We start from the raw sequence: 17,622 nt of genomic DNA, 5'->3' as shown, positions 1-17,622 counted from the left end.
TGAGAGCGGTTTCAACCTCGTTGGCATATAGGAGGAATCTTTCCTTAGATTCAATTATTCAAGCTACATTTTGGAAATGTAGGTCAGTGTTCGTGTCTCATTATTTGAGAGAGATTGAGACAATATATGATGGATGCAGTACGTTGGGACCGTTTGTGGTGATTGGCACGGTGTTGGGTAAGGGAATAAAGGAAGTCGATCCTTCCTTGTGATGCTTTCTCTTGCTTAAGGTTAGCGTTGTTGTTTTCTGGGATGTCTGGGGTACATTGTGACTAGGAGTACCCAACAGTCTTAGATTTTGGGTAATATTTTTAAAGTACAGGTTATTGGTGACACCCCTTGTTCTATGTGTTTTTCGTGTACTGCGCCTGGGCAGGGGCATTTATTTGGTTGGTTATCATGCATAGTCCACGGTGAGCCCTCGACTGGCATGTAGCCCTCAGCACTTAACCCTCAGGTCTATATACCTAGTTGGTGCAAGTTGAGGATAGCAGATTAAGAGGCAGTATCCATCAAATCAGCTACCTCAACAGGTAAGGAACCATCATTGTGTTTTTTATTTTCACAATTGTCTAGACTTTTTCATATTAGCTGCCATGGCCCACCTCCATCAAGGTGCCAATCAGCTATATATATAATTACCAGGTAAGTTATATGTACAAAAATGTATTTTTATAATAAAATGAGGTTTTGTACATACTTACCTGGTAATTATATAATCAAAGCCCACCCTCCTCCCCTCTCATGGGCAGGTATGGCATAAACATATGAAGAGTTTGGGTTATGGTTCCTCTCACTCACCTGTAGAGGGTGGTGGGAAGGGGTATCACGTGACCATTCATTAGCGCTGCCGCGATTTTCAATTTTCTGCCGTGACGTCAGAGACTACAGCTATATATATAATTACCAGGTAAGTATGCACAAAACCTCATTTTATTATAAAAATACATTTTTCAGTTATTGTCAGGCTGTCAGAACGGAAACACCCCACCCCCCGCCAATAACCGGGGACTGCCTGTATTGTGGAAACTTTGATGATGGCTTTAACCCTCCACTTCTAGTCTGTATCCATTGTACTTTGTAAATTTTTCCTAGTGTCCATAAACTTAATTTTTATATATGTAACTTACCCAGTAATTACATAGCTATTAGTTTCTTGTAACCGGCAGCTCAAAATTTTAAAATTGCGAGTCCGCTAGTTTGTTATGGTTATGGCAACATGCCCCGCCCACTTTTGGGTGCAAGAGAAGGTACAACATAGCAAAGAGCTTCAATCTGTTTCTGCCAGCTGTGGTTGAAGGACTGTGGTTGGCAGCAGCTTGAATTTTGGAATTTATACTTTGTTGGTTTCACTTATCTTCAATTGGTGAAGTATTTAATTTTGTAGCCTCTCGGCATAATTAACACAGTGTTAGGCGAATTTTGATCGTTCATTGATGACTCTTTGCCCGGGTTTTGGACTTGTATTAGACTTTTCTAGGATTTCTGACACTAGTAGTGCTAGGATTAGGTATTGCAGCAAAGGCTGCAACACTAGACTAACTAAAGAATCTTACGACTCGCACACTGTTTGTATTCCATGTAGGGGACAAACATGTTCAGTAAATTTATGTTGTGGGGAGTGTAATGACTGGGATATTAAGAAGTGGAAGACTTTAGATGCACATATCAAGAAACTAGCCAGAGATAGGAAGAGGAAAGCTATGGCTAGGGGAGCTAGTAAAGCTTTAGCTGGTCAGGATTCATCCGCTAAGTCAGATGCAATTGCTTCTGTAATTTCTTCCGATCCCATTCCATCTCCTCCACCTGTGCAACCCTCTCCTTTACCTGGCTCTCAAGTTTCCAACCCCAATTGTCAGTCTGGAGTCGAAAATCGACACTCATTTTGAGTTAATAAACGCCTCTTGGCGCCCAGTGCCAGTGCAGTGGTAGTGGAGGTGGCGGCTGTCTGGCCTGCCGATTCTCCTAGGCCAAGGTCCCTAACATACTCCCCAGCACCTAGGAGGAGTCAAACTGGCAACCTAAGGGAGGTCGTGGGGTCTGCCCCCTAGCAGTCGCCCCCTCGGTTCAGTATGTTGATGAATCCCAGACTGCAACCAAAGGCCGTAGGAAAGGCCTTCAAGTGAGTGCTCATTGTATGTCCTCCAGCTCCAAGGATTTGAGTCCCAGACGCACGCGGTGCTATGCGGACAAGTCATGCCTACTGAAGCAGCGTGTAGTGGAGTTCGAAGTTTCTTCCCGTTCCTTGCAAGAAGGGCAAGGATTCAGTGCGCCCATCGTGTAGTCATTGGGATAGCTCTGAACAATTCTCTTCTGTTTCTTTTGACGACGATCGCAAATTGGTGTCAAGGCGCCTTGTGGCACGGAAATGTTTTTCGTCATATAAAGGAGCTACTGCATCAGGAGTTGTGCACCCAGGACCTTCATCTCTACAATCGGCACCCGAGTGGCCAGCAACTAGCATTGAAGCGCCCAAGCTCCCATTTGCGATTGAGCGCCCACTGGCGCCCATTCACCAACAGGTTTCGTCACTGGCTCCTGTCTGTACAGCGCCTCCCGAGCGCCCATTGGCGCCCACCCCTCCACCACTTCTTAGTAGTGTCATTTTGGACATTGTCCCTCCTGCAGTTGACCCGATTCAGAGCAAACTGGATAATATTCGTAGTTTACTTCAGAAGGCTCCCCCTACAGCTCAGACAACAGCGGACTTATCGCTTTCTCCTGTCTCTTCTGAGGAAGAGGTTGTTCCCGATCAAGATGCGCCTTCATCAGCGTACTCTGTGCTGTTGAGGTTCCTGCTAGCAACCTATCCAAGCTTCTTCCCGCCAGCTGTTCCCTCTGTTCCTGCTTCGACTTTCTTTATGGAAGCCTCCCTCAGTGGGTCCTTCGAAATTACCAAAGTTAGTTCTTTCCTCTTCAGCAAGGAAGACACTGGAGGAAGTAGAAGATTGGTTTTCTGAGAAGAGGGAACAAGGCAAAGCAGTTTTTGTTCCCTCCTTCCACTTTGTCCAGGTTGAGCTACAGGTTTTATGTGACCAGAGAAGCTCCTTCCCTGGGAGTCTCTGCCTCCTCTCAAGGAGACTTCTCCAGCCTTATCGACTCGACTAGGAGGTCAGCTTTCTCCTTAGCCAAAATTATGTTCTCAGCCTTGGAACTTGCGCACCTTCTTCAAAATATTTTTAAGCTGTTCGAAGTGGTGAGCTTCCTTGACTGGGCAGTGGGCACTCTGGTGCGCAAACTTAGAGAGTGCTCTTTTTACCTCAAGAGATCTCATCGGATCTCATGGGAGTACTTTCCTGTATTAACAGAGGGGGTTTGCGATAGTACGTAGGAGTTAGCCAGTCTGTACGCCATGGGTATTCTTAAGAAGAGGGACCTTTGGTGCTCCTTTACTTCAAAAGGCATTTCTCCGTCTCAGAGATCGGCCCTCCTATTCTCCCCCTTGGACAATATCTTTTTCTACTGGCTTGACGGCTGCCAACTGCAGAGTGTTTGCTGGCTATTAGGTACCAGGCGCCTGCTTCGGGCGCTTGGGGCTCACTCTCTGGCGCCTCGGCGTCCACTCTTGGGTGCTCGGCGCCAGTTACTGGGATCATGGTGCCATCTGAGCCATCTCTCTCCTACTGCTAACATTCCTGCCCATTTTATCCACTTGCTCCCATGCCTGGCTCCCTCGCTTCTTCTTGTGCCATTGCCAGTCTTGTTTTAGGTTAACAGATGTTAACCTTGTGATAGTGAAGTATTGTGCAGTGGAGGAAGTGTCTACTCGTCCCTCGATTCTCCTAGACATAGGTCCCTGTCATACTCACGTATAACCGGGGAGGAGACATACTGGAAGTCCAAGGGAGGTTGGGGGGTTATTCGCCCCGTCATTCGAGCCTGTTGCTGGTCCCAGGTATCAACAGACAGCCTGGAACGGGCGTCTTTCTGGATGTGTAGTGGAGGTGGTGGCTATCCGGCCCTATCAGCTCTCCTAAACCAGTCCCTGCCAGACTCCCCTACACCTGGGAGGAGGCATACTGTCAGTCCATGGGAGTCTGATGGGGTTTTTGCCCCTGGATAGCTCCCCCTCAGTCAAACCATTCTCCAGGGTGATTGAATAGGAGCTTGGATATGCAGGGAGCACTCTTCCAGATCCCTGTCCGAACCCCAGAGAGTTTTTTAGTTCCGCCTTTCGGGACAGGTTTCCCGATCAGGAGTAAGTTCTTCAACCTCCCGATTACTAGCTCTTCCTGCATTTGACTTCCTCTTTTGTGTGGGCATTACTTCAGTCTTTACATGTTGACTGACTTCATCATCTTTGAAGAAAAGGGCTTGGAGGCTCTTGACAGTAGCCTTCACCGGGACAGGGAAACACAGTCAGACATCTCCATGTTGTTTCTTAGCCCAGGTTTCTTTAGTCAGATTTCCAGTGGAGGCTGTCTGAATATGACTTGTGCAAGGGAATTCCTTCTTCTGCTGAGCTTAGTTCTAGTCTTCTCAGCACCTCAGATCTAGGTCAAAGGAGCCCATTTGAAGAACCAGGAAGATGTCTAGGACTTGGTCCCCAAGAAGAATGGAACCTCACTTATACTTTGGAGAGCTAAAGTGTCTGTATTATGGCCCTAGTACTGCTCGACCCTAGCTCTATGGTAGTGTGTTTGGATTGGACCTCAGTCCTAACACATCTACTTAACCCTTAAACGCCGAGTGTCTGTTTACAAAAGTGTCTCCTGTATGCCGGCGAAGTGGAAAGAAAGTTTTTTCAAAAAAATCACAGCATGCTTAGTTTTTAAGATTGAGTTAATTTTTGGCTACTTTTTTTGTCATTGCCTGAAGTTTAGTATGGAACCATCAGAAATGAAAAAAAATATATATAAATATTGGAATATATGACAGAACAAAAAAATTTTTATATAATTGTATACAAACCGCGCTGTGAGCAAAACGGTTAAAGCTAATGAAGTTATTTTTTTTTTCGTTGTATTGTACACTAAATTGCGTACAGTATAACAAGTTGTAAAACAATCAAAGCAACGCAAAGAAAATATTATCACAAAATGGTGCATGAATTCGTAACGAGCGGACGTAAAAAAAGTTTTTTTCAAAAATTCACCATAAATCAAAATATTGTGCTAGAGACTTCCTGTTTGTTGCAAAATGAAGGTAAATGATTGAATATTACTAGAATGTAAGAGTTTAGCTTACAATTGCAGTTTTCGACCATTTCGGTCGAGTTAAAGTTGACCGAAGATCAAATATTTTCTATTTATCGTGATTTATATGAAAAATATTTCAAAACTGATAAAAGCTATAACCATGTGTTATTTTTTGTTGTATTTTTCATGAAATTGTGCACATTTTGATATATAAAACTTCATGTAACGGCCAATAGAGAACGGTGCAAAAATTACGACAAAGTGACTGAAGAATTTCTGAGATGTTCGCCGAAAGCCGAGTTAAGTTACATGGACGTAAGGAAAAAGTTTTTTTTTTTTTTTTTTTTTTTTTAAATTCACCATAAATTGAAATGTTGTGCTAGAGACTTCCAGTTTGTTGCAAAATGAAGGTAAATGATTGAATATGACTAGAATGTAAGAGTTTTAGCTTACAATTGCATTTTTCTACCATTTCGGTCGTCAAAATTGACCGAAGGTTGAAATTTTGGCACAGCGTGATTTATATGAAAATATGTCAGAAATGATGAAAGCTACAACCATGAGTTATTTTTTGTTGTATTCTACATAAAATTGCACACATTTTCATATATAAAACTTTATGTAACGGCTAATAGAAAATAGTGCAAAAATTACGACAAAGTAACAAAAGAATTTCTGAGATTTTCAGCAGAGTTAGCGTGGATGTAAGGAAAAAGTTTTATTTTAAAAATTTCACCATAAATCAAAATATTGTGCTAGAGACTTTTCGTTTGTTGCAAAATGAAGGTAAATGATTGAATATTACTAGAATGTAAGAGTTTTGGCTTATAATTGCATTTTTTTACCATTTCGGTCAAGTCAAAGTTGACCGAACGTTGAAATTTTGGCACATCGTGATTTACATGAAAATATGTCAAAATTGTTAAAAGCTACAACCATGATTTATTTTTTGTTGTATTGTTCATTTGAAATTGCACACATTTTCACATATAAAACTTTATGTAACGGCTAATAGAAAACTCTGCAAAAAATATGACAAAGTGACTAAAGAATTTCTGAGATCTTCAGCAGAGTTAGTGCAGACGTGAGGAAAATTTTTTTTTTAAAAAATTCACCATAAATCGAAATTTTGTGCTAGAGACTTCTCGTTTGTTGCAAAATGAAGGTAAATGATTGAATGTTACTACAATGTAAGAGTTTTAGCTTACTATTGGATTTTTCGACCATTTCGGTCTAGTCAAGGTTGACCGAAGGTTGAAATTTTGGCACATTGTGATTTATATGAAAATATTTCAAAACATAAAAGCTACAACCATGAGTTATTTTTTGTTGTATTCTACATGAAATTGCGCACATTTTCATATATAAAACTTTATGTAACGGCTAATAGAAAACGGTGCAAAAATTACGACAAAGTGACTAAAGAATTTCTGAGATTTTCAGCAGAGTTAGCACGGAGGTAAGGAAAAAGTTTTTTCAAAAATTCACCATAAATTGAAATATTGTGCTAGAGATTTCTTCTTTGTTGCAAAATGAATGTAAATGATTGAATATGACTAGAATGTAAGAATTTTAGCTTAATTGCATTTTTCGACCATTTCGGTCGAGTCAAAGTTGACTGAAGGTTGAAATTTTGGCACTTATCATGATTTATATGAAAATATGTCAAAATTGATAAAAGCTAAAACCATGATTTATTTTTTGTTGTATTCTACATGAAATTGCGCACATTTTCATATATAAAACTTTATGTAACGGCTAATAGAAAACTGTGCAAAAATTATGACAAAGTGACTAAAGAATTTCTGAGATTTTCAGCAGAGTTAGCACGGATGTAAGGAAATAGTTTTTTCAAAAATTCACCATAAATTGAAATATTGTGCTAGAGACTTCTTGTTTGTTGCAAAATGAAGGTAAATGATTGAATATTACTAGAATGTAAGAGTTTTAGCTTACAATTGCATTTTCGACCATTTCAGACGAGTCAAAGTTGACCGAGACTGAAGGTTGAAATTTTGGCACTTACCGTGATATGAAAATATTTCAAAACTGATAAAAGCTACAACCTTGAGTTATTTTTTGTTGTATTGTTCATGAAATTGCACACATTTTGATATATAAAACTTTATGTAAAGGCAAATAGAAAACTGCAAAAATTACGACAAAGTGACTAAAGAATTTCTGAGATTTTCAGCAGAGTTAGCTGATGCTTTCTAGTGGGAGAAAAAGAAATTCGCGTATGCGCAGCTGGGTCACGCTTGTAAACAAAACAACAGCATGATCCGTGAACTCCCAGCATCCCTCAAGGCGCGTGATTTAAAATTTTTCGCAAACTAGGTCTATAAGTATTTTTCTGCGAATATTTAAAAAACTTTTTGTAGTCGACGTATTTTACGTCCACTCGGCACCCGACAGACAATTTTTGTCGATGTAAAATATGTCCAGTCGGCGTTAAAGGGTTAGCAGGGAAGCTGGATCCAGTGTTTCCTCTTGACCAATCAGCAGAGTTCTTCCTCTGTTGACAGATCAATCAAGTCTTCTAGTCATTTGATTTATTCAGGGACTAAGCGTCAAAGGATGTATTAGGCCGTCAGAAGCTTGTCCTTCCCATCATGGCCTTTCGATCCCCTGAGCTGTCAGAATCTTTATTATATGAAGCAAACCAACCTTAGACCTGTTTGCCTCTTCAAGGAACCTTCTACATGGTCGAGGAAGCCCTGAACGGTCTCAGGCTTAGTTTCCAGTTAATGGTGGACTCAGGATCATTCCCCAAAGCTGTCTCTTCTCAAACAACCTAGCTTCAGACACTACCACAGGGGTCCGCTGTTACCCTGACAGGCGGCGGACTGTCCATAGGGTTGTCTTTCGAAGAGTCTTCAAGATGTGTTGTGGAGGCTATTACAAGATTCAGAAGTCACCCTCTTCCGCCGTCTCCCAGACTTAGTGGTTGTCTTCCAAAGCTGGTGTCTCAGACTCTTCGTCTCTTATTTTTAGACGCCTCTGACCCTGCTGCAGACTACCTCTTTGTTTCTGAGAAGGTCTAGGTTCTCTCACTTTCCATGAAGAGGTACCGATCTGTGCTTATCTCTGGTTAAGCAGAGACCTGGGTCTTTCATCTTCTTCTCAAAGACCTCACAAGCCTTTTTCACACCCAGCTAGGAAGCAAGAGATGTGTTATCCTCGTTTTTTCCTTTGATTTTAGCGAAGAATGAGGATCCATCTGAGACCAGGATCCATTTTTTCTCCCTTAGAGCTTAACAGACATCCTTGGCTTCCAGGAGCTCCAGCCAGAGCTCCTGAATTCCTAACTCGCCTGGTGTCCAGCTCACCTGACACCAGCTACAACCTGGCACCATACTCTGAGGGAAAGTGAACTCGCTGTCCAATTGGAGTTTTTTAGGTATTTACGTGAACAGGATTTGATAATCTAGAGGGCTTTCTTGTCCTGTGATTTTTGGTTAAGAACCCCTCTCCCTTGATTAAGATTGCATTGTCCTTCATCCTTAAGAGGATTTCTGGACACTCAGATTCAGAAGAACAACTTTACCTTCTTATAGTGAAAGCTAAGGTTATTTGAGCAACCTCTACGTCTTTAGCTTTCAGCTTTCAGGCACATATGTCCCTTACTTCCTTTTGGCATCAGCCTACTGGAAGCATATCTTCCTTCATGTCTCACAGGCACACATGGCCATTACTTCCATTCTGCATCGACCTACTGGAAGTATAATCGTCCTTCACATCTCACTCTTAAGAAGTGAAACCTGAACGTCTAGCTCTGCTGGCACCCAGCTCTTCGGCGACCAGCTACAGTCTGTCGCCAGCTTTAGAGCTTCAAGAGCCTCGAGCTGCTAGTTTGTCTGGCACCCAGCTCACCTGGTGCCTGCTACAAGTCTGGCCCCAGCTATAGAACCCCCAGCGTCCAGAGCTTTGGGCTTCCGTGGTGCTCAGCTTTCCTGGCACCAGCTACAGTCTGGCACCAAGTTTAGAGCTTAAGGCTTTCGTGATCTCCCAGCAGCTCAGCTGGCACCCGAGCTTGGTGCCAGCTACAGTCTGGCACCAGTGATATTGATACCAATCCGCGAGCTTCCACAGCTCGCCTGGCGCCAATTCCAGACTGGCGCCAGCTAAGTAACGTGTAAATTCTGCCGTACCACAGGATAGTGACTGGCATGGTATGGCAGGAGGAAACATAAGATTTTCTCCTACTCTCTCTTCACTTTCTGGTGAGGTATAGAGTTTTTTAGGAGCCAGGAGGTACAGAGTACCTGGAGCACCTTCTACTCTCAATGGATGGGATGTGGTGTTATTTCAGTGTGGGTGGCAGTGTATCTGGTTGTTTTTACGTTGGTACTGCTCCCAGGGCAAGGGCACCTATTAGTTTTGCTAGCTATTGGATGACTCCTTAGCTGCATAACTTCTACTGATACTTTGGTAGCCATCGGAGTACTCCTTCGCTACAAAGCCCCCACTTAAGTAGAGGCGACCCTTGGCTCTACCTCCATGCCACTACAGGTTAAGCGTCAACCAGTTGGAGTTTTATACTGCAGGCTCTCTTAACTAATAAGGAACGACAAGCTTTGTATTCAGTTCTAGCAACTTTTCTATTCATTACATGACTTAATGTTTTGGAGTAGAATACTATGTCCATGTATCCCACCTCCTGTCAATGTGGGATTCAGCTATGTAATTACTTGGTAAGTTACTTATATAAAATGAGATTTTTATAATAAAATAAAGTTTTATATATACTTACCAAGTAATTACAGAATCAGAGTCCACCCTCCTCCCCTCTGATGGACATAAGGCATAAAATGAATGAGAATTTTTTTACTACGTTGTTCCAATATTCCGTTAGTGGGACGGGCTGATCACCTACACAAACTATACTGAAGCACTACCTGTGAAATGTTGAATCTAAGCTGCCGTTAAGTGGAAACTATAGCTATGTAATTACTTGGTAAATATTTATAAAACTTTATTATGAAAATGTAATTTTTATAATTCTTTGCTTTTGTTTTGTTCTTGTATACTCTGCAAAAAGAATATACTGGTCTCTTCTACCAGTTAGTATATGGTGTATGTACCTTTTTAAGCACAGTAACCTCTTAACTTCTTGACATCTTCATACTGTTTTATTCTTTTGATCCCCATATCACTCACTACAAGCCTATATCTAAGTTGGAAGTAAACAAAGCAATTGTCACCTTCTGTGGCAGGATTTAAACTTAACGCACAAAAGGCTAAAGTGAGTGATTGTTCACACAGCATGCTATGAAGAAAGATATATCTAGTTGGCTCATGTATATGTATATTGTTGACTTCAGACAATTTTATTAGAGCTGACTAAGCCTATCCTCTGCAATGCCTCTTAAATGTGCCACACACCATTCTTAGGTTTTCTGATTGCATGCTTGTTTAAGTAAGCACTTGTTAATTTAACTTATATTATTGTTTGCCTGTTTTTTATTTTTTCACTTGCTTTGACCATGCAGTCTTATGAAACAAGCCAAAAAACTGTGAACTTTGACAGCAGATGTCCCCAGAATAGAATACCTTTCTGTGATTAAAGCAAAAGGTTTAGCAGTGAACGTACAGTAAGACATGCAGTTAGTAGCAAGAAATACATCTAGATGCATGATTACAGCAATAAATTACTGTAACACATGTAAGGAAAACCAAATTCAGTGTTTGGATTTATTTACATGTAAGTATATAATATAATAAATGTGGTTAATGCCATGAAAATATTAAGTAGTAGTAATGAAAAGGAAACTGCAGTTGAATGTATTCTTAAGCAGAGGAACTCTATCTCTAGAGTGTGGAAAGTATATAGCACAGCCCAGGTTTTGAAAATGCCAGTTTAATAGTCACATGGTGTAAGGAACCTAGTTTGACACCTGAGAGGACCCAGCAGCCACAAATAGCAGCACAGATACTTGATTAGTACTGTTAAGTAAAACATATGTAGTCAAAAAGAGGATTTGTTGTGTTCCCAGTTACCCCTATATAGCATAATGGTTCATTTCTGTGTACAGTCACTACGCTACTTACAAACATTCATGTTATGAACATTCAGAGATATGAACAGACATGGTCACAAGTTAGAATTGTGTTTGGAATGCTCCACTTTGCCACCCGGAAGTTCAAATTTTGCTCTGCATGCCTATTCTGTTAGTAAGAATTTTTTGCAAACAGAACACGAGGAAGAACAACAACCTGCTCCTTTAGCTCCTTCCCTGATTATCCTGAGTATTCTCATGATTAACTACCTTGTAGTCATCTTGCAACCATGAGAATACTTGCTTATACTCGTAAAATATTCCTACATATTGTATCTTCCTGATTTAACTCATTCTTTTTGAATTCACATTTTCTATATTTCTTCTCCCCATAGGAAAAGTTTAGTATGTTTTTGTCAATAGCTGGCAGTGTGTATTGTTAACTTTATGAAGTTCCAATGTCAGATGCTGCTCCTGTGAAATTCTCTCCAAGCTCATAACTTTCAAAGTATGGAAAAAATACTAAATTTTGAATGTTGCATGAATAAAAATTTTATTTTCTTTTTACCTTTCTAGCACCCAAAGTAATTCTTCATAATAATGCATGATTTAAAAATACAGTGAAAATAGTATAATCTATGACTCCTGAGTTTACTTGGGAATGTAAACAGCAAAAAAATTTATGCACTGCATATTAAAAACCAACGTACCAACAATTTAAGATATGAACGGCCATCCGGAAGGTAACTCATTTGTAAGTCAGATAGTGACTGTACACTAGTTTTCCAGGCTGATGGCCTTTATTTATGCCAGTTTCATATGAATATTCATATTTAGTGATGATAAATGACATGGAAAAAAGTAAGTCAGATCAGTGAGGGTAATAAACATAAATGGTGATTTTTTTTTTTTTTAATAATGTAAGATTTTTGTACAGACTATACATCTAAATGAATGTCATTAATTTTCCAGGTTTCAGATGCCATCACTAGTTTCATCTGGGTTGGCTTACTAGCTCTGACGTCTTCTAAAAAACTTCTTTCTTCTGAAGATTACAATTCTTTGCAGGTTTGTTAAAGTACCAGAATTTTGAGTTTTAACTGGAAAGCTTGAGTATGACTTTAAAGCATCCATTTTATAGTTTCCTTTGTTGATTTCCAGAAGGTAGTGATTTGTTTTTAACTGCTAGAGAATTGATGTATGATTATTGTTTTCCTGTAGTTAATATTGTGCATATTTGTTAGGAGTACATTGTTTTCAAGTCAAATGTAGAGATATAAGGAAAGTACTGTAGGTATGCTAATGGCTTAGGTTTTTGAGTAGATGATTTCAGTTGTCAGTTTTTACATGCAGCAATGTTGGAATCTGCTTACCATATCAGATTGAAGGCAGACTTGGGTGTTTATAAGATCCATGGAATTGCACACCAGAATTTGTACAAGGTAATTGAACCTATGTTATGCATAATGCAAGCTCAAGGTGTATTTAACCAGTATGCTTGATTTGAGGTTTGTTGCTTTTTGTCTGAGGTAGAGACATTAATAATGGTATGTAAGGGTTACATTTTTTACATAAAAAGCTTTTACTTGATATCCTAAACCTTCGTCAGTTATAATGCAATTACTAATAAAGTTGTTGCCCAACAGGTTCTAATATCGTCAGCTGCATTGTTATTAACTGTTTGGACAGTGTTGGTTCCCAGGAGTTTCAACAACCTCATAATGACTAAACCACCGTTGAATAAGTATGTGGTTCGTAAACAGTGAGTTCTTGTCTAATGTTTCATAATTTTTTATTCATAAATTCAGAGCCCTTAATTTGCCAGAGATTCATCTCTTTGACTACTGTTTGAGACAAGATAGTAAAAATATTGAGCTATGTATAACTACCATTAGTGGTTGGTCTAGGCATTCTGGCTAATTTTGAGAAAGAAAAATAAATATTGTGATTTTTTTTCTAATTGAGAAAAGTAATTTATGGAGGGTTTGTACTTGAATGAGTGGGCTAAGAGAAAGTTGTTGACAGCTAGGTGGGGACATTGCTCATGTGGTTTGAAGGGATGTGGGGAAGAATCTTTAATACTGTACTGACTTTGTAGCTCTGTACATATTTGGCCATACTTACTTCACAATCTGTCTCCTTCAGTAGAGGGTTCTTAACTAGTACATCCCCTTTTACTGTATATATATATCTGTCATTTTTCCTTTGTAAAACGTGATACAGGCTATTTATAAATTAGGTTTGCAGTGGACAAACGTTTGTTCTGATGGGAAAACAAGCCTATGCTTTCATAGATGGATGGAATACTGAGCTCAGTGTGCTCTAAGTACTCCGTCTAACTATGAAAGTTAGGTTTGTATACTAGGAAAAATACAGATTGCTAAATAGGGTAGTTTTGCTAAAACATTTTTTTCATGCAAACACATTAATCAACAATTGGTGCCCTCCCTCCTATCCTACACTCTTCATGACAGGTTAACTTGGGAAAATGCAACCTTGCAAGATGATAAAGCAAGGTTGAGGTATTCATGATGGGGTCTGTCGTTCAGGAATGAATAAACTGGTGCAGCTGGAGAGCTGTTGTATTAAAGAATCCTTTTTTTATGAAACTTAGTAAATAGTCTATTTATTTAAATCATAAAAAAAAGCTTTTTGATCCTACACAAATACATACCTTTTGTCTTTACATTGAGTTAAGCTTGTGAACGCAAGGTGGATCGGCCACTTAAACTTTTTTGACAAGGTACTTAACTACCAGCAGACAGGAGGAAGCCCCGCCCACCTGACGATCCATTTTGTTTCCAGCCGTAGTCGAGTTCAGATCTCTCAGAACTCTCTCATGACTTGCCATTGAACGTTTGATGATTAAACTTGAGTACATTCACTACTCTACTTATGAACAGACGGCCACAAATTACAATTTTGCTCTGTGCACCTATTATGCTCATAGTAGTACTAGTAGGTGGGATTCGTCTTTGTAATGGCTCCCTTGCTTGTTCTATTACTCCCTTGTTTGTTTATTGTCTCTAATACCATAAATCTTTTATAAATTCCTTCCTCTCTTCAGTTTTGCGATAGATCTACAGATAGAAGGATGTTGCCATTAATTCATCTTTATCTTATTGATATGGCTGCTGCATGAACTAGTAAGAATTTTGCAAAGAAAAGAACACAAGAAATAAAAAACTGTTCTTTTAATCCTCTCCCTGATTATCCCAAGTATTCTCGTGATTAACTACCATTTGTTCTTACAATCAAGAGAATACTTGTTCATGCTCATAAAATATTCCTACTTATTTCTAGCATCTTTATTTAACTCGGACTTTGATGAATTCCTATTTTCTATATTTCCTCCCCATTGGAAACATTTAGTATGCATTTCTGTCAAAAGATGGTAGTGTGCATTGTTTACTTTGTGAACTTCCATTAACAGACACTGCTGCTGCGAAATTTTCTCCAAGTTCATAGCTTCCAAAGCGTGGAAAGAATACTAAATTTTGAGTGTTGCATGAATCTAAATTTTTTTTCTTGTTTTTACCTTTCTAACATCCAAAGTAATCCTTTATAATGCTACATGATTGAGAAATACAGTGAAAACATTATATTCTATGACTACTGATTTAACTCGGGAATGTAAACATAAAAAAAAATTATGCACTAATTAAAAACCAACTTACGAACAGTTCAAGATACGAAGTGCCGTCCGGATTGTAACTCATTCGTAAAATGGGTGGTGACTTCATTTTCCTTTTTTTGTTTTAGACTGTTTGTATTGTATATGTTCACACCTATTGGTCAAATAAGCATCCTAGCAAGGAATTGGGTTTGGTTTTTCCTTGCTGATATATGAATACTTGTTTGTACTGAACACACAACAGCTCTGGTAGTTGCACAACAGCTGTATCGTTCTCCGATATTAATAACTTTACCTTTCAGGTATAGTAGATGAAGCCACATGGAAGTTCCATTGCGGTAAGGTTTACTTTATTGAAGGTAATCCTGCTATAGTGGCCTTTCCATGTATTCATTAAAGAATTTTGTATTCATGAAAGAATAGGATATGTAGCCATATTACTCTGATCTCTGTGGCTTAGTCTTTGTGATTCTCAGCAACTGCATACGAAGCAGATTTTGAGAGTGATGGAAAGAGGATAGAGGCGCTCTCCTTCCCTTCATCATCATTTGTGTCATTCGTGAACCTCACCTCCACTCTGACTATGGCTGCAAGGTTAGAGTTGGTGGGGGAGTCTGTCTGCCTGTGTTCGAAAGCTTAATAAGGTTCTTTCTGCATGCCTTTCCTTTTGGGCTAGGCTGGGGAGTCTTCATAGCTGTCAGTGATTGACGTCCTGGGCAGGGCTGGCACTGAGTGCCGTTCCCTTAGACTTGAGGTTCTCATCATCTTATCTCTAAGTTTTTGAGTTTGCTATGAGTTGAATTCTCTTTCTCTCTGAGAGAAAGGAGTGCCTGACCCTTCGTAAACCTTGTTCGCTCTTCATTTCCCTTATTTACGGTTTGGGTTTGTGGGTGGCAATGAGTTAGGAGTGTTCTCCCTGCTTTTCTATGGTCGGATGACTGTAGTAACAGGTAATTACTTCAACCTTTCTTGCCACAATCCTTCAGGATTGCACAGAGAGGGGTTTGAGCAGCTCATTCGAATTGAGTTTTGTGAAGCGATGAGCTGGTGTTCCTGGTCCTTTCATGTTTGTATGGCCAGTACCCTTTAGAGATTGGGTAGTGCAACCTGGTTGTGTGGCTCATTAACTATCGACAGGCTTGATCTACAGATCGAGTTGCTCGGTAGTGATGGGTATTGTGGCATTTCCTTCACCTCCTAACCTTTCTTTTGATATTTTCAGGTTGGGGAAGAGGAAGGTTGCTGTTCTCTGGGTACGGTTAGCAAGGCTACTAGTCCAAGAGTTCTTAGACCGCTGGTCCGATAGCAAGGCTGCCTCTCTGATCAGGGTCCTTGGACCACTGGTCTAGGACCCTCTGTTTTATGCAACTGCTACTCCTGGGTCTTTGGGGTACTGGTATTGGTTTGGTTTGCAAAGCTACTGGTTCGCTCAAGGTCCTCAGACCGCTGGTCCAATCAGGGTCCGCACACCCCTGGTCCAATAGTGAGGCTACTAGTCTGATCAGTCCTTGGACTATTGGTCTGGTAGTAGTGCTGTTGGTCTGTTCAAGGTCCTTGGACCACTGGTTCAGGACCCTCTATCCTGTCTATTGGATGCCCCTAGGTCCTCTGGTCCCTGGGGTACCACTATTGTTCCGGTTAGCTTCCCTGACCGGCCCAGACAGGGTTCTTGAACTGCTGATTTGGATCACCTTGGCAGTGAACCAGCATGTGCATGGAGGGATGAGCATACAATTGCTCATTCTCCCCCTTGGGAAAGGTCTTGGACCACCTGTCCGGAACCCGCTGTCCTTTCCATTAGATGCCCCCTAGATCCTTTTGCCCCTGGGGTACCACTACCAGTCTAGTTAGTGTGGATGACCAGTCCAGGCAGGGTTCTTGGACTGCTGACCCAGACCCCTTGACAATGAACCAGCATGTGCATGCAAGGATTGAGCATACAATTGTTCATTCTCCCCCTAGGGAAGTGGCAGGACGGGGCAGTCCTGACATTCAGGGTCAATAGAGGAGGTTCCCCATTCCCTCCTTTTTTGTAAAGATTAGGCTTTTAGAGGGGTTAGACACAATCATGGACAGCCCTTGTTCATGTTTTGTGAGCGAGTACACACACTACAACCCTTGGACATGTTTTGAACCCAGGTTGTTGACTGCCCATGTCCTTGCTTACCTGCAGGAGGTGCAGCCATATCAGGTTGGTCAAGGGTGCTAGGGACCATTCACCTATTACCTGTTCTTGAGACGTTTCCAAGATACAGTGGTAGAATAGGCATCGGGGCTAGGGTAGCAAATTTTTGCACTCTCTTCCAATCTCTTTCATGAAGGAACATGCACCTGTGACAGTCTTAGAATTGAATAATTTGTACTCCCAAGGACTAGATAATCCTTTGGGGGTTTTGATGGGTTCCCTCTCCTGTGGATGGGGCATCTCAGGATTTCACTGCCTTGAGGGACCTAAAGTCCTGTGCACCTTGGGTCAGATACCAAGGTGCAGGTGCTGATTGTTCAAGGACACAACTGGGCATTTTCTGCACGTTGTCAGACTTTGTGTGAGCCTAGCCTGTCATTCATTTGTCTTGCTCGCAGTTTACTGGAGGTGTTTTGGGCCCACATAATTTCAACTGTAGCTGTACACGGAACTCATTTAAGTCTGGTCAGCTCCTTTGCTTGGACAATATCAAACTGACATCACAGGTTTGCCCAGTTTCTGGTAGTCTCTTGCTAGACTGTCTCCAAAGAGGAGAGTTTTTCTCTCGACTGTGATGGTAGTGACTTAGGGTTGTCTACCATTTATGTTTTAGGAGGTTTTAGTTTGGTAACTTTGGTCCTTCACAGCAAATGTAGCATCTTCTGA

General features: G+C 40.6%; 1 protein-coding gene across 1 annotated transcript in view; it reads left to right on the top strand.

Moving 5' to 3' along the window:
* LOC136854424 (uncharacterized) overlaps positions 1 to 17,622 on the top strand; it is a 66,859-nt gene that overhangs the window by 31,461 nt on the left and 17,776 nt on the right. Inside the window, exons 4-5 of the mRNA XM_067130720.1 lie at positions 12,110 to 12,205; positions 12,784 to 12,899. Coding sequence (XP_066986821.1) covers positions 12,110 to 12,205; positions 12,784 to 12,899 — 212 coding nt within the window. The remainder of the gene's footprint in view (positions 1 to 12,109; positions 12,206 to 12,783; positions 12,900 to 17,622) is intronic.

This window comes from Macrobrachium rosenbergii, chromosome 29, assembly GCF_040412425.1.
Source record: "Macrobrachium rosenbergii isolate ZJJX-2024 chromosome 29, ASM4041242v1, whole genome shotgun sequence".
Classification (NCBI taxonomy): domain Eukaryota; kingdom Metazoa; phylum Arthropoda; class Malacostraca; order Decapoda; family Palaemonidae; genus Macrobrachium; species Macrobrachium rosenbergii.
The sequence above is the reverse complement of the archived record's forward strand: the minus strand, read 5'-3'. Positions and strand labels throughout refer to the sequence as shown.